We start from the raw sequence: 23,659 nt of genomic DNA, 5'->3' as shown, positions 1-23,659 counted from the left end.
AAAGAGAGGGAAAGACAGAGAGCCTCCATCTGCTGGTTCACTCCCAGATGCCTACGATAACCAGAACTGGGCTGGGCTGAAGCCAGGAGCCCAGAACACAGGTCTCGCATGGGGGTGATGGGGACCCAAGTACTTAGGTCATCATGTGCTGCCTCCCAGGGTGCACATCAGCAGGAAGCTGGATCACAAGTAAGAGAAGCTGGCGCCCCAGCCGCGCACTCCCATGTGAGATGTGGGTGTCCCAAGTTGCAGCTCAACCACTGATTCAAATGCCTTCCCCAAGATTTCTTATTTGAAGATCAGAGTTACAGAGAGAGGGAGAGACAGAGGTCTTCCATCCACAGGTTCACTCCCCAGATGACTGCAATGGCTGGGGCTGGGCCCCGCCAAAGCTGGGAGCCAAGACTTCTTCTGGGTCTTCCACGTGGGTGGCAGGGGCCCAAGGACTTGGGCCATCTTCCACTGCTTTCCCAGGCGCATTAGCGCATTAACAGGGAACTGGATTGGTAGTGGAGCAGCCAGGACTCAAACTGATGCCCATATGAGATGCCAACGTTACAGGCGATGGCTGAACCGGCTCCACCACAGCACCCAGCCCCCACCCCAGGTTTCTGAGCTTCTGTTTCAAGCTCCTCGGATGAAAGTCTTTTCTTTGTTTTCTAGGATTCCTCTTCCCATGGAGCAGGCATCCACCATGGCTGAGTCCCGGGGCCCCGTAGACCATGGAGTTCAGATTCGCTTTATCACAGAGCCGGAAGGCGGTGTGGACCCGATCACCCTCCGTCGTGGTGCGCGACGCCCAGCGAAGGACGCAAGAGCCAGTAGTTACGGGGTCGCCGTGCGCGTGCAGGGCATTGCTGGGCAGCCCTTTGTGGTGCTCAACAGTGGGGAGAAAGGTGGTGACTCCTTTGGGGTGCAGATCAAAGGAGGCAACAACCAAGGGGCCTCAGGAGCTCCGGGCTCTGACTCAGAGCTCCCTGAGAACCCGTACTCTCACGTCAAGGGGCTTTCTGCACCCTCGCAGGGCAGCACATCTGATGAGGAGCTGGGGCCCCCCTGGAATGGGAGGCTCCTCCGTTCCCAGTCCCAGGCCTCCCTGACAGGCTCGGGCCCTGGGGGCTACAGCAACAGGAGCGCCAGCTTGCTGGAGCTAGCGCCCCAAGAGGCCTCCCCAGCTAGCACCATTGACACTGCTCCCTTGTCTTCCGTGGACTCACTCATCAACAAATTTGACAGCAAAGGTGGGGGCCAGACCCGGGGCCGCACGGGCCGCCGCTCGCGGACACTGGCCCCAGAGCAGCGCAAACGGAGCCAGAGCCTGGACAGCCGGCTGCCTCGGGACACCCAGGAGGAGCGAGAGCGCAAGTCCCCCAACCACTGGGACTCTGGCACAAAATACGACAACGACGTGGGCAGCTCGAAGCAGGCGGCCCAGAGCCAGAGCGCTCTCAGTGGCTTTAGCCGTTCACGGCAGACTCAGGACTGGGTCCTTCAGAATTTTGAGGAGCCACGTGGGAGACCACAGGACCCCGCCATGCTGCAGGTCAGACCCAGCCCCTCCCTGGCTTCCCACCCCTACCCCTTCTTGTCAGCCCTGGGACTCCTCACTAAACCAAATAACCTAGGGCAGAAAAATCTCCACGTTTCACTCTGCACTTTGTCCAGCCACCTACGAGGTGCTGTGCACACACACCAGGTACTCGCAGGGGGAGAATTCTAAAGAAAATGGACCTATGGAGGAAATCACTGTTAAGAAGCGTGCAGAGGGGCCGGCGCCATGGCTCACTAGGCTAATCCTCCGCCTTGCGGCGCCGGCACACCGGGTTCTAGTCCCGGTCGGGGCACTGAATTCTGTCCCAGTTGCCCCTCTTCCAGGCCAGCTCTCTGCTGTGGCCCGGGAGTGCAGTGGAGGATGGCCCAAGTGCTTGGGCCCTGCACCCCATGGGAGACCAGGAGAAACACCTGGCTCCTGCCATTGGATCAGCGCGGTACGCCGGCCGCAGCACGCCGGTCCCGGTGGCCATTGGAGGGTGAACCAATGGCAAAGGAAGACTTTTCTCTATGTCTCTCTCTCTCTCACTGTCCACTCTGCCTGTAAAAAAAAAAAAAAAAAAAAAGAAGTGTGCAGAGTTCCTTGTCACGACCCCCACCCCTCACTGGGCCTCGGTCCTGGCATTTGCCAGGTGTGCGGCAGGCCCAGCGCAGCTCCCTGGTGCTTGGCTGCATTCCACACCTTTGTCTCCCACTCAGGAATGCAAGTGGGGCAGCGACTCCACTTGGAGACAGCTTCAGGCCATTCTAAATGTGAAGCATTCGTAAACTCTGACACGGCAGCTGTCATTAGCGATGAGTTAGGGGTGACACAGCTGCCAGTTGGTTGAGGTCTGCTTGTTGAGGAAAACGTGGTTGGAGCCAGAGCACAGAGCCGCATCTTGCTTGGACCTTGCCTGGCATGCGGCCCAGGCCGTGGCCACGCTGCCTCCCTCCTGCTCTGCAGGCCTGTTCATCACGCTCACCACTACCCCTGCTTCCTCTGAACCCCACGCAGGCTGCTAGCCAGCATCCCTATTTCTTTCATTCTTTTTTTTTTTTTTTTTTGCAGTTGCAGTTGAAATCAACGCCAGACCTTCTCCGAGACCAGCAGGAGGCAGCCCCGCCGGGCAGTGTGGACCACATGAAGGCCACCATCCTTGGCATCCTGAGGGAGGGGTGAGTGGCTCGCTCACCTCCCTTTCAGCTGCAGCCCCTGTCTCCCCTGTTTTTACTTCCCTCGGCTGGGGTGCCTCCCCCCTCCCCTAAGCCTCAACACCGTCCCTTTATCCTGCAGAAGCTCCGAGAGTGAAGCCTCCTTGAGGAGGAAGGTTAGCTTGGTGCTGGAGCAGGTGCAGCCGCTAGGGGTGAGTGGCTGTCTCTGGGTGGGCCTGAGGGTTCGGGGCAGGGCTTTGAGGGCTCAGGGGATCCAGATGCAGACTCACTGCTGACCGCCTACCCCCAATTTCTTTGGCAGATGGTTTCTTCTGGTTCTGCTAAGGGCCTGGCAGGGCAGGGGGAGCTCAGCCGCAAAGTGGAGGAGCTACAGCAAAAGCTGGATGAAGAGGCCAAGGTGAGGGGTGAAGGATTTACAGGGAACAAACATTGGCCTGGGCAGCACAGGGCTGGCTCTTCCAAGCAGTGGACTGAACACTCCTGCGTCCTGTGAGATGAGAGACAGGCATAGTCACTAGGCCCAGCAAGGGCCCGCGGGGCGTCCTGGAGCTTAGCGAGGCTCAGCTCACGAGAGATCCAACTGCTTCCACTGTGTTTGCCTTGTGAGTTCCTGTCCTGGCTCTGCCATTTCTTGGCTGTGTAAAGTGTGAGAAATTTCCTTCAATTCTCTGTGCCTCCATTCTTTTCATCCTCACAATAATGACTGAATAATAGGAGCTCCATTTTTTTTTTTTTGATTACAATTTTTGTAGTAGGTACTGTTCTGGTGATACGGGATCATTACAGCAACCATGGAAAGCAGGCATCCTTGACCTTTTTCTGATGAACAAACCGAGTGTCCGAGGGGTCAAGTGAATCATTCGTGGTATTGAGTTGCAGAGAACGAATGGACAAATGAAGCTCAGTCTTATTTATTTAGAAAGTTCTATTTATTTAGGAAGCACAGAGAGAGAGGCAGAGGCAGAGAGAGAGAGAGAGAGAAAGACCTTCCTTCTACTGGTGCACTCCCTAAATGCTCACAATAGCCTGAGCTGGACCATGGTGAAGCCAGGAGCCTGAAACTCCATCTGGGTCTCCATGTGGGTGTCAGGGACCCAAATACTTGAGCCATTATCTACTGCTTCCCAGGGTGTGCATTTGTAGAAAGCTGGACTTGGAAGTGGAGGCAGGACTTGAACTAAGCACTCCAGTATGGGATGTGGGTGTCCCAAGCAGCATCTTAACCATGGTGCCAAATGTCTGCCCCCAGCTCAGTTTTGTTCCAGAGCTTATATACCCTTTTTTCAAATGTTGTCTCCTTCTTTCACAGAATTGCCTTCTGTGTAGTTGATGCTCAGTAAGTGTTGGACTGTAACTGTTTCCTGGAGAGCAATGTTGTGTGATGATAAAGTGGAGGGAGCTGGGGTCCTATCCCGGTACCATTACTTGTTGGTGTATAACTGATCCTGGACAAGTTCTCCAAATCTTCTTAGCCTCTGATTCCTCAGCTGCAAAATGGGAATCATGATGGTAGCGTTATTTATTATTTACTTGTTTATTGCTGGGTAACCAATCACCCTAACAAACAAAGCAAACAGGAGTTGGGGACCTTTTTTCTGCCAAGGGCCATGTGGACATTTATAACATCGCTCGTGGGCCATACAAAATTATCAACTTCAAACTTAGCCTGCTGCAGATGTATTGAATTTCGAGGCCCACCTCTGGTTGCCTTGGCAGGGCCAGACCACGTGACATCGAGGGCCTGCTATGGCCTGCAGGCTGGACGTTCCCCAACCCTGGCTTAGAACAAGCGTTGCCCAGTGTCTAAGGTCCAAGAATCTGGGATCAGCTTCGCTGGGTAATTCTGGCTGTGGGGGTATCAGCCTGGCCTTTAGCTGTGGCTGTCATCATCAGAAGACTTGACTGAGCAGGGCTGGAGGGCCTCACAAGGCTGCTGGCTGGAGGCCTCAGTTCCCAGCCATGTACACCTGTTCTCGGGGCTGTGCTCCTCGCAGGACGCCAGCTACCTTTCCTCGGCCTGAGTAAGTCAAGCTTCTAGAAGCGGTAAGGAGGGAGCTGCTGCGCCTTCTTACGCCCCAGGCTCAGAACGTATGCACCGCTTCCTCGTATTCCTGTTTGTCAGAGGGAGTCCCTGAGCCCATGCATGTTTCAGAGCAGAGTTAGGCTTCGCCCTTTGAAAGCGATGTCAAAGGGTTTGTGGACACATCTGAAACCATCACGCATCCTGAGGATTGTTAGGAGGGTTAAATGCAGATAATACTCACATGGCCTGGATAAAGTGGCTGTCATATAGCGAATGTCTAGCAAACGTTACCCATCCCCATTATCCTGTTCCTCCTGGGAGCCTTTCCCCACTCCCTCCTGCTGTACGCTCTCCCCAGAAGAGGCAGAAGCTGGAGCCATCCCGGCTTGGGCTGGAGCGGCAGCTGGAGGAGCAGGCAGAGGAATGCAGGCGGCTGCAGGACCTGCTGGAGAGGAAGAAGGGGGAGGCGCAGCAGAGCACCCAGGAGTGAGTGTAGCCGTGGGCGCACGCGGGGCCCCCTGGGAGGCACGGGCCAGACTTGGAGGTCAGCCCTCGGTGCGAGGGTGGAAGGAAACACCATCTCTTGAAGCTCCAGATCCCTCCTCCATCGATAATGGTGATTCAGAACCTGCGCCTCAGGTTCCTGATCTGTAAAATGGGCTTCATGCCCGTTCCCACCTCCCATGAGGCTTCACCCATCCCTCCAGGGGCTGTTTGTGCAGTGAGTGCGGAGTGGCGGGTGCTGAGCGAGGCTCCCGAGGTGCCTCAGCGAAGCAAACAGCTGAAGGGCTCTGTGCTCGCAGAGGCCCAGTTTCTAGTGAGAGGACACAGACGGTAAACAAAGCTGTTATGTAGGTGCATTCGTAACATGCGAGAAGGCGTGCGCAGAGCAGGTTAAAGCAGACCAGGAGGGCCTGGTGTAGAGGAGCAGGGCGTGGTGTTAACTCGGGGAGTCAGGGGGAGGCCTCATGAGGGTTTGAACAATAAGTCTTTATGTAGGAGAGCCATCAAGTCTTTGACTGTAATGTAAATTAAAAATATGTTATCTCAAAAACATAAATAAGATATTAAAGATAATTTTTTTTCATTTTCAATTCTCTTTATATACAGAAGATCAGTTTAGCATACATTAAGTAAAGATTTCAACAGTTTGCTCCCACACAGAAACATAAAGTGAAAAATGATAGATGATTTTTTAAATGATGATGAAATCAGATCAGACCTATTGTCATGTTTAATCCCAGTGAGAGTCAAGTATAAGATATTAAAGATAATTTTAAATGAAAAAAAAAAAAATAAGAGATTTGAGCTGAAAAGGAAGTCCAGACTAACCGTACCTTGGAAGTGTGCAGGGAACTGCCTGCCTGACAGCGCCCCATTGTGTTCCCTGTCATCAGGCTCCAGAACGTGAAGCTCCTCCTGGACCAGGCTGAGAGCGTGCGCCGAGGGCTGGAGACGCAGGTGGCGGAGCTGCAGAACAGGCTGAAGCAGGTCCAGGGGCCTGACCCTGCCAAGGAGGTGCTCCTGAAGGTAGGGAGTGGCCTGCCGTGCTCTGGCCTGGCTTCCCTTCAGCGGGAGCAGCCCCCGTCTGCTTGCTCGTGGTTGCCCCAGAGTATGGGAACAGGCAGCTTATGGTGGGTGCTCTGGGTGTGCTGTTGGGCAGCTTCCATGGTGGGGTGGGCTGGAGCCCAGAATAGTAGGTTTCCTTGACCTTATTTAGGCATCTTGGAGGACAGATGGCACCTGGTACTGTGCCTCACACAGGTGCTCCAGAATTTTTAAAAATATTTTATTTGTTATTTATTTGAGAGGTAGAGTTACAGACAGTGAGAGGGAGAGACGGAAAACTCTTCCATCCACTGGTTCACTCCCCAAATGGCTGCAATGGCTGGAGCTGGGCTGATCTGAAGCCAGGAGCCAGGAGCTTCTTCTGGGTTTCTCACATGAATGCAGGGGCCCAACCACTTGTGGCTGTCTTCTACTGCTTTCCCAGGCCATAGCAGAGAGCCAGATTGGAAGTGGAGCAGCCACTGGTGACCATATGGGATTGGGCCCCTGCTTGGGCCCCTGCACCCCATGTGGGAGACCCAGAAGAAGCTCCCAGCTCCTGGTTTCAGATCCATTCAGCTCCAGCCATTGCAGCCATTTGGGAAGTGAAACAGCGGATGGAAGATCTCTCTCTGTCTGTCTTCTCTCTCTCTGTAACTCTGACTTTCAAATAAACAAATGAACAACTATTTTTTTAAAAAAGATTTATTTATTTTGAAAGAGTTACAGGTAGAGGGGAGACCAGGATAGAGAGGGAGGGAGATCTTCCATCCACCGGTTCACTCAGCAGATGGCCACAATGACCAAATCTGAGCCCGGATGAACTCAGAAGCCAGGAGCTTAATCCAAGTCTCCCACATTGGTGGCAGAGGCCCAAACACTTGGGCCATCCCTCTGCTGCTGTCCCAGGCCATCATCAGGGAGCTGGATTGGAAGTGGAGCAGCTGGGAACTGACAGCCATGTAGGATGCTAGTATTGCAGGCAGGGGCTCTTACCCGCTACACCACAACACCCGTCCCTTGTTAAATACTTTTTGAACAGATGAGTGAGTGAATTCCTAGAAGGATGGCTCTTAAGACAGTCGCCCCTGTGTTTTCTACCCTCCCTTTCTTCAGGACCTGTTTGAGACCCGGGAGCTTCTGGAAGAGGTCTTGGAGGGCAAACAGCGCGTGGAGGAGCAGCTGAGACTCCGGGAGCGGGAGCTCACGGCTCTGAAGGGCGCCCTGAAGGAGGAGGTGGCCTCCCGGGACCAGGAAGTGGAGCACGTGCGGCAGCAGTACCAGCGAGACACAGAGCAGCTTCGCCGGAGCATGCAAGACGCGACCCAGGCACGTGGCAAGGGTGGGGGCTGGGAGTGAGGGGCACTGTCGGGGGATGGGGCTGCTCAGGGTCTTCCATTTTTGGACTTGCTCTGGTTGCAACTGGGAATTCCCCCGAAAGATACCTGTGAGATGTAGGAAACCTGTAAGGGCAGGAGGCAGTGCAGGGCAGTGGCCCTGAGGAGGGGTGACTGAAGTCCCGTAGGGACATAAGCGGGGGAATCTTCCTGGAGGTGTTAGAGGGGAGCACTGTGATCTGGGGAGAGAGCCTTATGCCAGCAGAGCCCCGGCTACCACTAAGGTGTCAGGGTGCAGCTGGCCTGGTGCCCTCTGGGCCCGAGCCTCCCCCTCTCCATCTCACACTCTGGCTTGAAGCGAGAGCTCCCTCCTGAGCCTCTTGGCATCCGACTCCTCCCTTCCCCAGGACCACGCAGTGCTGGAGGCTGAGAGGCAGAAGATGTCAGCCCTGGTGCGGGGGCTGCAGAGGGAGCTGGAGGAGACCTCAGAGGAGACAGGCCACTGGCAGAACATGTTCCAGAAGAACAAGGAGGAGCTTAGAGCCACCAAGCAGGAGTGAGGCTCTTGCCCCGCGCCCAGGACTTCCTATCCACTCTGGGCCCTGCTGGCCCGTTTCTCAGACTGCTCCTCTCCATATCCTGCTTCCTCCCCCTGAGTGGGTGCGCAGTGGGGGTGGTTTTTGTTGTCCTACTAACCTCCAGACAGGATGCCTGACCCTGTGCTGTTTGCCTTTTATTTCTCTTTGCCGGCTCAGGCTCCTGCAACTGCGGATGGAGAAGGAGGAGATGGAGGAGGAACTTGGGGAGAAGATGGAGGCCTTGCAGAGAGAACTGGAGCAGGCCCGAGCTGGGGCTAGAGACACCCGCCAGGTTGACGAGCTCAAGAAGGTACTTGGGAGTTGGGGGGCAGGATGGCAGATCTACCAGGGTCTCCCTCCTGGAGGGGACGTCTCCTGGGTCTCAGCTTTAGGGCCTGTCCTGTGTGCTGTCCTTCCAGCACAGCAGGGCTGGCCTCCCCCCATTGAACCGAAGCTTTCTAACCGGAAGGGCTGTCAGTGGTGAGGTTGGGGAATGGCCAGAGGCTGCTGGCTGCCTCCCAAGAGCCTTCATGGCTGGCAGCATTTAGGTGGATTTGTGAAACTCCAGGGTCATTTTTCTAGGCTCAGAAACTAATTAGGTCAGCATAGCAAAAGCTGCTCTTTCTTGGTGGGGATTATTAACTGTGTTTATGAAGAAATGCTTACAGTTAGAATGCCAGTTGATTAATTTACAAAGAGAAATGGCATCGCATGAACTGGAATATTTGCATTGGCATGGCCAGCTGACCTACATGGAAGCCAAATTGTTATCTGAAAGCTGTTCAGAGAACATACAATCTGGACATGGAGAATTAAAGGATCCGGTATTTAACACATCTATTTCCCCAGTCTCCAAGGCGCAGTCTTGCTCATGGGCCCCTGGTACTTGAAGTTGATGTCAAGATTCCCTCTTTGGTCTTTTTTTTTTTTTTTTTAAGTTAATTCTCTTTTTTTTTTTTTTTATCATGCATGGGTGTGGATGATATTTTATAAAAGAACAACAAATGGGCCGGGGCCGCAGCTCACTAGGCTAATCCTCTGCCTGTGGCACCAGCACACTGGGTTCTAGTCCTGGTCAGGGTGCTGGATTCTGTCCCGGTTGCTCCTCTTCCAGTCCAGCTCTCTGCTGTGGCCCAGGAGTGCAGTGGAGGATGGCCCAGGTGCTTGGGCCCCTGTACCCACATGGGAGACCAGGAGGAAGCACCTAGCTCCTGGCTTCAGATCAGCACAGCACGCCAGCTGCAGTGGCCATTTGGGGGGGCGAAACAACGGAAGGAATACCTTTCTCTCTGTTTCTTTCTCACTAACTCTGCCTGTCAAAAAAAAAAAAAAAAAAAAAAAAAGAACAACAAATGATAAGGTCATAAAATTGAAGTGAACATTCAAATAATTTGCTTATGTTCCTGGTGTTTCGTTTTTGAAGGATAAAAGGCAATTAATTATTTTTGAATGATTTAGCTATCTTTAAAAATCTTTTCATTAATTGGAAGCTGGCATTGCTGGCCTGCTGAAGAGCCTTCTAGCTGTGCATGTTAAAGACTCACTGTGGTACATAGGTAGCAGGTGCTTAGTTAGCATTAGTAAATTGATCTATATTTATTACTTTTCTACCATAAGACAGCTTAATTGTAATCAAGATTACCATATTTTGTAATAAAGATAGAACTGTAAATGACTTTTTTCCAGATGAATAAAAACCAATTACACAAAATATTTGGTGGAGAAAAAACATAATAAATGTTAACCAAATAACCTTTGGTGATTGTTGCATTATGTACTTTAAAATTCTGTTTTCTCAGAAAAACTCCTGAAAGAGCGGTGAAGTTGAAATTACTCTTACACTTTTACTGCGTTGTTTTGAACTTAACTATCCAGGGTAGTTTGGAGTCTGCTCACTCTATAAGCTGACAGAGGAATGCGAGAGTCCTCGGGCCAGTCTGCTGATTGATTATGCTGAATAAAGCTAAAAAGCACTAGTGTTTCACTGATCTCATACATCAAGTATATTTTATCAAGCATTTAATTAAGAAACAAAATATACATTAGGAAAGCAAATTCACCAAGTGCAACATGGACCATATGCTTTTTCTTGTAATTAGTTTTGTTAGTGTCTTACATTGAAGAATCACTACATATTACACATTCCTTTAGCCTAATTGGGGTTCTTTGTGAATTTCAGAAGTAGCTAATAGCTAAAAGAATTAGAATCAGAACGTATTTATTTATTCGAAAGGGTGAGAGAGAGAGAGAGGGAGGTCTTCCATCTGCTGATTCACTCCCCAGATGGCTGTCATGGCTGGAGCTGCGCCTATCCAAAGCCAGGAGCCAGGAGCTTCTTCCAGGTCTCCTATGTGGATGCAGGGGCTCAAGGACTTGGGCCATCTTCTACTGCTTTCCCAGGCCATAGCAGAGAGCTGGATGGGAAGAGGAGCAGCCGGGACTTGGACTGGCGCTCATATGGGATGCTGACACAGTAGGCGATGGCTTTACCCACTATGCCACAGCGACAGCCCCCCTTCAATATATTTCTCTAAATAGCCAAAATTAATTTATTCATATCTTCATCCACTGTCCCTCCACATGTTTATTGAATCATATTTAATATGCCACCAAACTCATTCTCTTAAAGTATATAGTTCAGTGGTTTTTAATATATTCACAAAGTTTAGTACATTCATAAAACCCTGCCGCTACCTAATTCTGGAATGTTTCCATCATCCTAGAAAGCTATCCCGTACCCATTAGCTGTCATTCTTCCCCTCCCCTGGCAACCATTCATCTACTCTGTGTTTCCCTGGACTTACTCCTCTGGCTAGTTCCTGAGTCTGGCTTCTTTCCTGTAGCAGAATATTGTCCCGTTCCTCCAAGTGGTAGCACATTTTAGTGTTTCATTCTTTTTCGTGGCTAATATTCCTCCCCACAGATACACTGCCTTGTGTCCATTCATCATTTGGTGGACATGTGACTGGGTTGTTTATGCATTTGGATGATAACGAATCATGCTGCTATGCACGTGCAAACTTTGGTGGGAACATATATTTTCAGTTCTTCTGAGTGTATAGCAAAGTAGTGGAATTACTGGGTTGTATGGTAACTCTGTGTTTAAATGTTTGAACAGCTGCCCAGCTTTTTACAAAGTGGCCACACCATTCCACATTCCCCCAGCAGTGGGTGAGGGCTTTTCTTTTTCTTCCTTTCTTTCCTTTCTTTTATCTCTCTCTCTTTCTAAAAGATTTATTTATGTATTTGAAAGTCACAGTTATAGAGGAGAGGCAGAGACAGAGAGAAAGGTCTTCCATCTGCTGGTTTACTCCCCAAAATGGCTGCAACAACCAGGACTGGGGCAGGTAGAAGCCAGGAGCCAGGAGCTGCATCCAGGTCTACCATGCGGGTGCAGGGGTCCAAGCACTTGGGCCATCCGCTGCTTTCCTTGGCTCATTAGCAGGGAGCCAGATTGGAAGTGGAGCAGCTGGGTCTGGAACCTGCATCGCTGCAGGCGGCAGCTTTACCCCTGCCCCAGCTCCAGCCCCAAGGGCTTCCCTTTCACCACGTCCTGCTGTCTCAGTCTAGCCCTTCTGTCGCAGGAGCTGCGCAAGACCCAGGAGGAGCTGGGAGAGCTGCAGGCCCAGCTGCAGAGCCAGGAGGTGGCGGGGCGGCAACGCGACCGGGAGCTGGAGACGCAGCTGGCAGCCCTGAAGGTGGAGGCGGAGCGAGGCCAGGAGCTGGAGCAGCAGAACCTCCAGCTACAGAAGACCGTCCAGCAGCTGAGGCAGGACTGTGAAGAGGCTTCCAAGGCAAGGGGAGTGGGCCCAGGGCTTAGGCGGTGCAGGCGGAGGGGCTGAGGGCGCGCACACTCTGGCGGGTAGGTACCGACCGGCTGCCCGGTCTTCCGTGTGAGTGTGCACGCAGGCGTGGCCCGGCCAGGGGAGTGCACAGCCTCTCGGAGGGGCTGGAGTCCCAGGGAGGCCTCTGGCGTCCCCCACGGCCGCCTGCGGTCTGAGCCACCGCTCCCCGAACCGCCCGCAGGCCAAGCTGGCGACCGAGGCGGACTACGCGGTGCTGGGACAGCGTCGCGCCACAGTGGAGACCACGCTTCGCGAGACCCAGGAGGAAAACGATGAATTCCGCCGGCGCATCCTGGGTCTGGAGCAGCAGCTAAAGGAGGCGCGCGGCCTGGCGGAGGGCGGGGAGGCGGTGGAGGCGCGACTTCGGGACAAGGTGCAGCGGCTGGAGGTGAGTAAGGTCTATCGCCCATGCCAAGTGCTCCGGCATCGCTGGCTCGCCTTGGGTTTGTTTCCTGGAGTGTACGCTTGTGTGAGGGTTTCACACTTTTGCACTGACCCCTGGCTTGCTCACTGGGTCTCCGCTTCTAGGCGTTTCCTCTAAGCCAGTGCGCACTGCCCACTTTGTCCATGATCGCCTCTCTAGTCCACCCACCCCCAAAAGACTTGAGCCTCAGCTCAACCCCGCCTCCCCCCCCCCCCCCCCGCCCCCACGCCTCCAGGCGGAGAAGCAGCGGCTCCAGGAGGCCCTGAATGCCGCCCAGGAGGAGGAGGTGAGCCTGGCCACAGCCAAGCGGGCCCTGGAGACCCGGCTGGACGAGGCGCAGCGCGGGCTGGCCCGCCTGGGGCAGGAGCAGCAGGCGCTGAACCGAGCCCTGGAGGAAGAGGGCAAGCAGCGCGAGGTGCTGCGCCGCGGCAAGGCGGAGCTGGAGGAGCAGAAGCGGTTGCTGGACAGGACTGTGGACCGACTCAACAAGGAGGTGTGCAGGGGTGGCTGGGCCCTGCGGTGGGCGGTGGGCGGTGGGCCCGGTTGTGTGGCCTTGACTTTCCCCAGATGCCTTGTTGGGAAGGCCAACGCAGAACTTCCCCAAAGCAGCATGGGTTCAACTGCACCTCCGTCTTCTTGCCCCCCACCCCACCCCGTTCCTTTATTTGTGGTCTTCCTTCTTGGAGAGTAAGCCCTGGGACTCTTCCTTAGGGGGCTGTAGGATAACAGCCCAGGAGTCTTCACTGGCTGAATTTTAAGTGTGGGGGAGGGGAAGGAGAAAGGAAAGAAAGGGAATGCATTGCTTTTGGCTGGTAAGGTTCTTGTCCATCTTTTTATGAAACGAGCAAACACTTAATGCTCATACTAAAGTACATGGCTTTTTTTAAAAAAAAAAATTTATTTGAAAAGCAGAGTTACACAGAGAGAGAGAGAGAACCAGCAAGATCTTCCACCTGCCGTCTCATTCCACAAATAGCTGCAATAAGTAGGGTGGGGTTAGACCAAAGCCAGGAGCCTGGAACTCCATCCAAGTCTCCCTTATGAGTAGCGGGGGCCCAAATATTTGGGCCATCTCCCACTGCTTTCCCAGGCCATTAGCAGGGAGCTGGATCCAAGTGGAGCAGCTGAGACTTGAACCAGCACTCCTGTTGGATGCTGATGTCCCAAGCGGTGGCTTAGCCCACTGCACCACAACAGCCCCAAAGTACATGTTTTAATCTCTGAAATTGGGTTGTGTCTTGTAATCGATGTTATGTCATATTTCAATTGACAGATTTTTTTCTTAGTAGTACGTGTTAGAATGATTGGCACCTTAGGTTTGCTGAAATATGGTCATTTAAGGTTTACTGTGTCATGCACTTGTAAATATGTAATTAACTAACATAGTTCTCACAACAGCCTTCTAACACGGATACAGTTATCATCCCATTTTAGATGTTTTAGTTCTAGGTGGGGAACCAGAACCCAGAGAGAGTGTGTGACTTGGCTCTGGTCACTCGTGGGTGGTACGGCTAGGATTTGAACCGAGGCATCCGTGGGTAACTACTAGCCACGCGAGAGACCTAGTGGAAGGAGCATGGGAGAGGGCTGCCTCGGCAGGAAGCAGTCCCGTGCTGGGGGCTTGGGCGTCTGGTCCGGAGCTAGGACAGGAGCACCTGTTACAGGGGTACGGTGCTGAAAACTCCTTTTCTGTGCGTTAGCTGGAGCAGATCGGGGAAGATTCCAAGCAAGCTCTGCAGCAGCTCCAGGCCCAGCTGGAGGATTACAAGGAAAAGGCCCGGCGGGAAGTGGCAGATGCCCAGCGTCAGGCCAAGGATTGGGCCAGCGAGGCTGAGAAGACCTCCGGGGGGCTGAGCCGGCTGCAGGATGAGGTGGGAGCCTACAGGGCCTGAGGATGGGACCACCTCAGTGTCCTTGGGTGTGAAGATCGGTGCCTCTTCACTGGCCCTGTGCTCAGGGGCCCTGGACCTGGGTTTGGGCCTCACCCCTGTGGGATGAGGGTGGAGGGAGAGGGTGGAGGGAGCCAGGCACCGCAGGTATAGGTAATAGGGGTGCGTTCTCTGTGGAACAGTGGTTATCGAGTTTGCTGCCTGTGAGAGTCACCTGGGGAGACTAAAAAATCACAGTGCCCAAGCTGTGCCCTGTATCACTTCAATCATGGTCTCTGCTCAGAAACTACTAAAAGGAAGAAAGGGAGAAGGAGAGAGGGTGGGGGTGGAGGAGAAGTGCAGGGAGGGAGGAAGGGAATATTGTTAAGCTCTTAGAATCGTATCTATGAACTATATTGAATCTGTTAAAAACTAATTAAAATTTAAAACAAAAATTTTTTTAAAAAGTCCTGATCTCTGGCGGTGGGAACCAGGATCAGTCATTTTAAAAATTGCTCAGGTGACTTGAATTTGTGTAGAGGATTATAAAACAACAAAGAAAATGGACTAAAAAGTCAGTCTGCTTTTTATTACTATCATGTGCCAGTAATTCCAAAGAATGTTCCTGATGAAACCCCCCCCCCATCCCATCCTGCTGCCGCCCGGGGGCAGGCTACACCCGAGCCGCCCCTCAACCCTGCCTCCTGATACAATGCTGAGCCCTTGCACTTGTCCTTCTCCACAGACCCAGAGGCTGCGGCAGGCCCTGCAGGCATCCCAGGCTGAGCGGGACACAGCTCGGCTGGATAAAGAGCTGCTGGTCCAGCGGCTGCAGGGGCTGGAGCAAGAGGCAGAGAACAAAAGGCGTACCCAGGATGACAAGGCCCGGCAGCTGAAGGGCCTTGAGGTAAGGACTCAGGACCACCGGTCCTGGCATGGGCGCGACTTCCGTGGGGAGAGGAGCCAGCGCTCTCCACGCTTCTTCCTGTACTGGAGATCAACTCTGGTGGCTCGCAGCTGATGAGTTACAGTTGGCTGCAGTGTTTTTTGTTGTTTTTTTTAAAGATTTGTTTATTTGAAAGTCAACAGTTACATAGAGAAGGCGAGGCAGAGAGAGAGAGTAAGAGAGAGAGGTCTTCTATCTGCTGGTTCACTCCACAATTGGCCACAATGGCTGGAGCTGCGCCAATCCGAAGCCAGGAGCCAGGTGCTTCTTCCCAGTCTCCCATGCAGGGAGACTTGGGCCATCTTCCACTACTTTCCCAGGCCATAGCAGAGAGCTGGATGGGAAGTGGAGCAGCTGGGATCCCATATGGGATACCAGCACTGCAAGTAGCAGCTTTACCTGCTATGCCACAGGGCTGTCTCCTTGCTGCAGTGTTTTAAACAACTTTTAATTGCCACTGTTGAGAAATTTATAGACAGAAAAATTTGGGTTTTTGGCTTCTTTTGTATTTGGAAAATGTGAACTTCTAGTCCTGAGTTCCGCATGGCAGTAGTTAGCTGGAGCTGCGCAATGGAGTTCGACAACAGCAAACGTGGGTTATGCTGCGTGCCAGGCACTCGTGACTCGTTTAATCCTACCCTGTGGACTAGGTAGTCTTGTTTTCTCTGTTTTACGGACAAGGAAAACTGAGGGACAGAGAGATTAAGTAACTTGCCTGTGGTCCCATAGCTAGGAAGTGGTAGATCTGACTTGCAAACCCAGGTCTGGCCCCAGATCCATACTCAGCCCCGACCTGGTGCTTCCTGGCTTGCGTTCACTCCCACCTGTACTCTGCTGCTTCAGTTTCTGAGCCTGTCTGTTTCAGTCTTGGTCTGTGGACTTGGGTTTCTCTCTGTCTTCCCATTAGGGAAATAGGATTTTCTAATGAGGAATGCAAATACTGGAGATCAGAGTCATATAAGGAGCTTCAAAAAGCTAGTGGAAAATGTAGATTATCTTTTTTTAAGACTTATTTATTTATTTGACAGTAAGAGCTAGAGAGAGAGAGAGATCTTCCATCCACTGGTTCGCTCCCCAGATGGCTACAACAACCAGGACTGAACCAGGCAGAACCCAGGAACCAGGACCTCCATCTGGGTTTCCCACATAGGTGCAGGGGCCCAAACACTTGGGCCATTTTCTGCTGCTTTTCCAGGCACATTAGCAGGGAGCTGGATTGGAAGTGGAGCAGCCAGGACAGTGCGGCCATATGGGATGCCAACATTGCTGGTAGCAGCTCTACCCGCTATGCCACAATGCCAGCCTATGTTATCATTTTAAAAAATGATTTTATTTATTTATTTGAAAGGCAGAGTGTTAGAGAGAAGGAGAGACAGAGAGAGAAAGACAAAGAGAGGGAGAAAGAGAAAGTCTCCTATCGCTGGTTCCTCCCCAAATGGCCACAATGGCTGGGACTGGGCTAGGACAAGACCAGGAACCTAGAACTCCATCCAGGCCTCCCACATGGGTGGCAAGGGTTTGAGTACTTGGTCTGTCTTCCACTGCTTTCCCAGGCACATTAGCAGGGAGCTGGAGTGGAGCTGTTGGATTTGAACTGGTGCTCTTACGGGATGCCAGCGTCACAGGCAGCTGCTTAACCTGCTGCCCCACAACTCCAGCTCCCACATAATCTTTTAACTCTATTTTCATACAGACTCTTTGAAGCCCCCTCATGATTCCTGGGGATTGTCTTCCTGCCAGGGGGCCGTGACCAGAGCCGCCCTCCCTGAGCACACCTGGTCAGCAGAGGGCACTAACTCCATGTTGGCTCTGGGCAGGGCCAAGGCCCAGAGTTAACTGTGGCCAGAGAGAAGCTTACAGAGGCTGGGCTTTGAGAGGGGCCAGGTCTGACTGTGGCATTCGGGTATCTAGCATTTGGGGCAGATTTTTTTTTTAATTTTGAAAAAGAATTTATTCCATTACAAGCACTGACCCAGTCATGGAGAGTGCCGGCCTGCTGGTGACAGGTCACGCAAGATGGAGGTGCTGTTACCCTAGTGGTCAGGACTAGCTCCTTAAAAAAATGCAACTTTTATCAAGGATTAATTAATTAATTTTTAAAAAGATTTATTTATTGGCCAGCGCCGTGGCTCACTTGGCTAATCCTCCGCCTGTGGCGCCAGCACCCTGGGTTCTAGTCCCAGTTGGGGTGCTGAGTACTAGTCCCGGTTGCTCCTCTTCCAGTCCAGCTCTCTGCTGTGGCCCAGGAAGGCAGTGGAGGATGGCCCAAGTGCTTGGGTCCCTGCACCCGCATGGGAGACCAGGAGGAAGTACCCAGCTCCTAGCTTCGGATCAGCACAGCGCCGGGCATAGTGGCCATTAGGGGAGTGAACCAACGGAAGGAAGACCTTTCTCTCTGTCTCTCTCTCACTGTCTATAACTCTCTCTCTGTCTCTGTCTCTCACTGCCTAACTCTGCCTGGCAAAAAAAAAAAAAAAAAAAATTATTTATCTATATGAAAGGTAGAGTTACAGAGAGGCAGAGGCAGAGAGAGAGTGGTCTTCCATACCTTGGTCTACTCCCCAAATGGCCACAATGTACGGAGTTGCACCAACCTGAAGCCAGGAACTAGGAGCTTCTTCTGGGTTTCCCGCACAGGTGCAGGGGCCCAAGGACTTGGGCCATCTTCTACTGCTTTCCCAGGCCACAGTGGAGAGCTGGATTGGAAGTAGAGCAGCTGGGTCTCAAACCAGTGCCCACATGGGATGGGTGCCGGCACTGTAGGCAGTGGCTTAACCCACTATGCCACAGCACCAGCCCCACTTATATTTGTTTTTAAAATTAAATTAATCCCAGGCTGGTGCTGTGGCATAGCAGGTAAAGCCATGGCCTGCAGTGCCATCATCCCATATGGTCGCTGGTTCCAGTCCTGGCTGCTCCATGTCCGATCCAGCTCTCTGCTATGGCCTGGGAAAGCAGTAAAAGATGGCCCAAGTCTTTGGGCCCTTGCACCCACGTGGGAGACCCAAAAGAAGCTCATGACTCCCGGCTTCAGATTGGTGCAGCTCCGGCCATTGCAGCCAATTGGGGAGTGAACCAGTGGATGGAAGACCTCTCTCTCTCTGCCTCTCCTTCTCTCTCTATGTAACTCTGACTTTCAAATAAATAAATAAATCTTAAAAAAAAAAAAAAAAACAAATATAATCTATTGATTTATTCTTTTCAACTTGACATTGTACCTGTGGTGTAACTGTCCAGTTAGAAACACACATCTTTACAACTTGGTGGTATGAGGCAGAATTAATGTGTCCTTGTGCCCTAGGAAAAAGTCTCCCGGCTAGAAGCGGAGTTAGATGAGGAGAAGAGCACTGTGGAGCTGCTCACCGACCGGGTGAATCGTGGCCGGGACCAGGTAACCGCTTCTTCAGCCCCCGTCTGTGGCTACCCCTGCGTCCACAGCCCCGTGGCCCTCTCCTGTCTCACAACCTGGGGAGTTCTGGCTGCGGAATCTGTGCATGGCTGGCTCTGCTCCAGTGTCTGGTCCGCTGCGGCGGGAGCTGGCAGGACCCCTCAGCTGGGAAGGAGCTGGGAATCCGTGTGGAGGGAGGGATCCTGGTGGCCTGGCTGCTTTGGTTCAGGAAGGATGCTGGCTCCTGGTGAGACCGACGAAGCCCGTCGAACATCCTGTGGCTCTGTGCATCTGAATAGGCTGTGATTTCTTCATTGCGGGGGATCTGGGGGCTTTGAGGTTCAGAGCCAGTCCTCGGGGCCTCTGCCTCACTCAGGTGAGCCTGCGCTTCGTCCTCAGCCCTCGTCACGCCTGGTTCCCCCACCCATCCCCCCAGGTGGATCAGCTGAGGGCAGAGCTCATGCAGGAGCGGTCTGCTCGGCAGGACCTGGAGTGTGACAAAATTTCCTTAGAGAGACAGGTGAGGGGGAGTGGTCTGGAGTTTGGGGTGGGCCCCAGGGGTGGCTGGAACGACTAGGCCGAGTGCTGACCTCGAAGGCCTCTGTGCTCCTCAGAACAAGGACTTGAAGAACCGCTTAGCCAGCTCAGAAGGCTTCCAGAAGCCCAGTGCCAGCCTGTCCCAGCTCGAGACCCAGAATCAGTTGCTGCAGGAGCGACTGCAGGCCGAAGAGAGGTGACCCGAGCCTGTCCTCCCCTCTTCCCTCTCCTCCTTCCTCCTGGGCTTTGCTCCTCTGGCCCTCTCTCCGTCTTTCACCTCAGATCCGGCCAGCCTGGCCTCCCCTGTGTGTGGATCTGTCCTGGGTCCTTCCCAGTCCAAAGGTGGGGCTCCCGCAGAGAAGTCCTTGGAGACGGCAGGGGGCCAAGCAAGGGTTTCACCAGCAATGACAACAGCCGGAGACCATCCCTCCACCTCACTTTCCCAGGGAGAAGACGGTTCTACAGTCCACCAACCGAAAACTGGAGCGGAAAGTGAAAGAGCTGTCCATCCAGATTGATGACGAGCGGCAGCATGTCAACGACCAGAAAGACCAGGTGAGGGGCTGGTGCAGTGGTGTAGTGGGTGAGGCCACCGCCTGCAGTGCTGGCATCCCATATGGACGCCGGTTCGAGTCCCGGCTGTTCCACTTCTTTTTTTTTTATTTTTTATTTTTTATTTTTTATTTTTTGACAGGCAGAGTGGACAGTGAGAGAGAGAGACAGAGAGAAAGGTCTTCCTTTTGCCATTGGTTCACCCTCCAATGGCCGCCACGGCCGGCGCACCGCGCTGATCTGAAGGCAGGAGCCAGGTGCTTCTCCTGGTCTCCCATGGGGTGCAGGGCCCAAGCACTTGGGCCATCCTCCACTGCACTCCCGGGCCACAGCAGAGAGCTGGCCTGGAAGAGGGGCAACCGGGACAGAATCCGGCACCCCGACCGGGACTAGAACCCGGGTGTGCCTATTGAGCCACGGCGCCGGCCATGGCTGTTCCACTTCTGATACAGCTCTCTGCTAATGGCCTGAGAAAGCAGTAGAAAATGGCCCAAGTTCTTGGGCCCCAGCACCCACGTGGGAGACCAGGAGGAGGCTCCTGGCTCCTGGCTTTGGATTGGCCCAGCTCTGGCCATTGCGGCCATCTCGGGGAGTGAACCAGTAGATGGACGATCTCTCTCTGCCTCTGCCTTTCTGTAACTGCCTTTCAAATAAATAAATAAATCTTTAAAAATAAATGGAAGGAAGGAGGGAGGGAGGGAGGAAGGAAGAAAGGAAGGAAGGCAGGCCCAGGAAGGGAAACAGGAAGGAGCAATTCCAATGTCATTAAAAAAAAAAAAAAAAAAAAAAAGACCAGGTGAGACCATGGCACCCTGGGGCCAAGCAACCATGAGCAACATGTATGTTATACATTTGCCTAAAGTCCAAGAGAGTGCCCATCTCCCTAAGTCATTCAAAGTCAGACTTTCCTTGGATAAGGACAGAGAGAGCATATGTATTGAGTGCTTGTGATGTCCAAGGTTCTCTTTCAGAGTGTTATGGCACTCGTTGATTAATTAATGAAAAAATTTTATTTCTTTTCATTTTTTTTGGAAGGCAGAGAGAGAGATCTTCCACCTGCTGGTTCATTTCTCAAATGCCCTCCAAAGCCAGGGCTGGGCCAGGCCAAAGCCAGGAGCCCAGAACACCCATGTGGGTGCCAGGGACCTAGGTACTTGAGCCATCATCTGCTGCCTCTCAGACTATAATATAGTAGGAAACTGGATTGGAAGTGGAGTAGCCAGGGCTCAAACCAGGCACTCTGACATGGGACGCAGGCATGCCAAGCACCTGACTGAAGCTGCTGAGTCAAACACCCACCCCTATTCGTTCATCTTAATTCCCAGAGACAGCCCCATGTGGTGAGGGAGCTTGCTTAAGGTCACCACATTTTTCCAAGGACAGCTATCCCAGCAGGGTCCCAGGCCGCGGCAGCAGGCGCTTTTCTAATGCGGGGACTTGGTGTCTTGCCCAGCTAAGCCTGAGGGTGAAGGCTTTGAAGCGGCAGGTGGATGAAGCGGAAGAGGAAATCGAGCGGCTGGACGGCCTGAGGAAGAAGGCCCAGCGCGAGCTGGAGGAGCAGCACGAGGTCAACGAGCAGTTGCAGGCCCGGATCAAGTCCCTGGAGAAGGACTCCTGGTAAGGGCCGCCCCCCACCCCGCCCCGCCGCAGCTGGAGCAGGAGGGGACCAGCCTCTCCCACGCTGGATGAGTGGCAGCTCTAAGCTGCGACTACGTGGTCACGTGGTCCTGGCTGGAAGCCGGCGTGCTGGTTTCTGAGTGTCTCAGCCCCCGTCCTGCACCCTGTCTCTCCAGACCTCCGACTGTGCATTTCTTCAAGCCTCAGAAGCATGTGAGCGGCCTTAGCACGCAAAGCGTGGCTGTGTCAACCTTTCCCATCGCCCTCCCTCACTGGTGTCCTCTCTCTCACTCAGGCGCAAGGCTTCCCGCTCAGCTGCTGAGTCAACGCTCAAACACGAGGGGCTGAGCTCAGATGAGGAGTTCGACAGTGTCTACGACCCCTCGTCCATCGCCTCTCTGCTTACGGAGAGCAACCTGCAGACCAGCTCCTGTTAGCTTGTGGGCCTCATGGGTCCAGAAACTAGGCTCGAGGCCTACCCTGGCCAGCCCTCCTCTGCCCTGCGCGTCTCACATTCCTCCTTGGGGGTGGCCTGGTTACTCAGCTCCCCGATCCGGAGGGCTCTGTGATGGCGATAGAAAGACAGCAGTTATAAGCGGATGCCTGGGCTTTCCTCTCCCCACTGGAGGTCGCTCGAGCCCTTCCCCTAAGTGCCGATCCCCCCTTCACTGCCCTCGCGGTGGGAGGATAGTGAGCGCGCAGCCTGCGGTGGAGGGGGAGTGCTGAGCAGGAGAGGAGGGAGTAGAAATTGCCATGTGTATATAGCTTTATTTCTTTAGCCCTTCACCCCAAGGCTCGGGGAGATTCCCTGTGATAGTCTCCCTGAATTCCTACGACCCATTTCTTCCTCCTTGGGAGCAAGGTGAGGGAGACGTGACAGGTAACGGCCACGCAGGCGTGGCTCTGCCCACCTCGCAGATGCTCCTCTTTGCACAGCCCCGGGGGCCCACGTGGTGCCCCCATGCCCCTCCAGTTCCTCTGTTTTTGTTTCCTCCAAGCCAGCAGGTCCAAGGGACCCTCTATCCCCTCTCCTCCCATCTCGGCCATTCCTATGCTGCTCCTTCCCTCTCAGTGCCTTAGCCAGGGTGAGGAGATAAGGATGCTCTTCTTGCCTTTTGTATCTGCACATTCATACCTCTGCCAAGACCAGCCTGTCGCCTGCTGGCACCCTCAGCTCTCCCCGCTGCCCCGGTGACGAATCGAGAGCCACCTGCTTCTCTGGCAGACGGACTTTGTGTAGGGCCGTGAGAAGGTGGTGGGGGCTGGGGTCTGCTCAGGGCTTCCGTCCTCCCTCCTCTGTGACTACCGAGGTGGTTTTGAAGGAGCTGCACCTGGGAGCCCTGACTGCGGTCTTTACCAGTTCCAAAGCAATGGTCCCACTCTCTGCAGTCTTCCTGTGGCTTCTCTACCCAGATGCCCCCAGTCTCAGTAGGGAACCAAGGGACCTTCATTTTCTCAGGAACTTGGCCCTGGTTCAGGGTTTTTTCCTGGGCCCAGAAGGTGACTCTTGACAGAACTGGAACGAGGCGATGGGAGACTTCCTCCTCCTTTGGGTTTTGGGGGGACTGAAGCCCTGGCAGGGAGGGGGTTAGAGGGATGATTCACCTCGCATTTCCTGAGCAGGTCCTGTGGGCAGCCTGAAGAAGGAGGCTGTTCTCACCAACGACTTGTAATTTCATGATTTTAAAAAACTCTTATTTTCTTCTGCAAATCAGACGTTCTCTTCCAATCCAATGCAACCTTGACTGTACTTTAAATTAAATATTAAAATTATATATCTGCGTTGAGATTCTTGGCTTCGTATTCTTTTTCCTGGGCTATTTGGAAGTCCATGTTTCAGGAAGAAGTAATTTTATTGAACAGCTCAGAGGCTGAAACTGGAGTTTTCTTGACAGTGCTTTTCAAAGGCCCTTTACAACAGATAGAATGGGACCTTGGAGCTTAGGAAGTGTTCATAGCATTCTCCATTCTCTCCTGAATAACCTTCTGGGAATAGCAAGGCCAGAAAATGCCTTCTTTGGGAGCCAGTGCTATGGTGTAGAAGGTTAAGCCTCTGCCTGTAGTGCCAGCATCCCATGAGAGTGCCAGTTCAAGTCCCAGCTGCTCCACTTCTGATCCAGCTCCCTGCTAATGGCCTGGGAAGGCAGTGGAAGATGGCCCAAGTTCTTGGGCCCCTGCACCCACGTTGGAGACCCGGAAGAAGCTCTTGGCTCCTGGCTTTGGATCTGCCTAGCTCCAGCCATTGCAGTCATTTGGGGAGTGAACCAGCAGATGAAGATCTCTGTCTCTT

General features: G+C 53.2%; 1 protein-coding gene across 2 annotated transcripts in view; it reads left to right on the top strand.

Annotated features, from left to right (window-relative positions):
• CGN (cingulin) overlaps positions 1 to 23,158 on the top strand; it is a 28,082-nt gene extending 4,924 nt beyond the window's left edge. Inside the window, exons 2-21 of one of the 2 annotated variants that reach the window (XM_008264044.5) lie at positions 664 to 1,543; positions 2,603 to 2,709; positions 2,828 to 2,897; positions 3,008 to 3,103; positions 5,088 to 5,215; positions 6,127 to 6,259; positions 7,394 to 7,606; positions 8,022 to 8,170; positions 8,370 to 8,502; positions 11,777 to 11,986; positions 12,219 to 12,425; positions 12,697 to 12,954; positions 14,162 to 14,332; positions 15,075 to 15,236; positions 18,577 to 18,666; positions 19,100 to 19,183; positions 19,278 to 19,396; positions 19,647 to 19,755; positions 21,206 to 21,369; positions 21,665 to 23,158. In XM_008264044.5, coding sequence (XP_008262266.3) covers positions 677 to 1,543; positions 2,603 to 2,709; positions 2,828 to 2,897; positions 3,008 to 3,103; positions 5,088 to 5,215; positions 6,127 to 6,259; positions 7,394 to 7,606; positions 8,022 to 8,170; positions 8,370 to 8,502; positions 11,777 to 11,986; positions 12,219 to 12,425; positions 12,697 to 12,954; positions 14,162 to 14,332; positions 15,075 to 15,236; positions 18,577 to 18,666; positions 19,100 to 19,183; positions 19,278 to 19,396; positions 19,647 to 19,755; positions 21,206 to 21,369; positions 21,665 to 21,806 — 3,612 coding nt within the window. In that variant the 5' untranslated portion in view covers positions 664 to 676 and the 3' untranslated portion in view covers positions 21,807 to 23,158. 2 annotated transcript variants of the gene reach the window in all.
• The last annotated feature ends 501 nt before the right edge of the window (positions 23,159 to 23,659 follow it).

Source organism: Oryctolagus cuniculus, chromosome 7, assembly GCF_051225735.1.
Source record: "Oryctolagus cuniculus isolate XC-2025 breed Fujian yellow rabbit chromosome 7, ASM5122573v1, whole genome shotgun sequence".
NCBI lineage: Eukaryota > Metazoa > Chordata > Mammalia > Lagomorpha > Leporidae > Oryctolagus > Oryctolagus cuniculus.
Note: the sequence above shows the minus strand (reverse complement) of the source record. Positions and strands in the feature narration are given on the sequence as shown.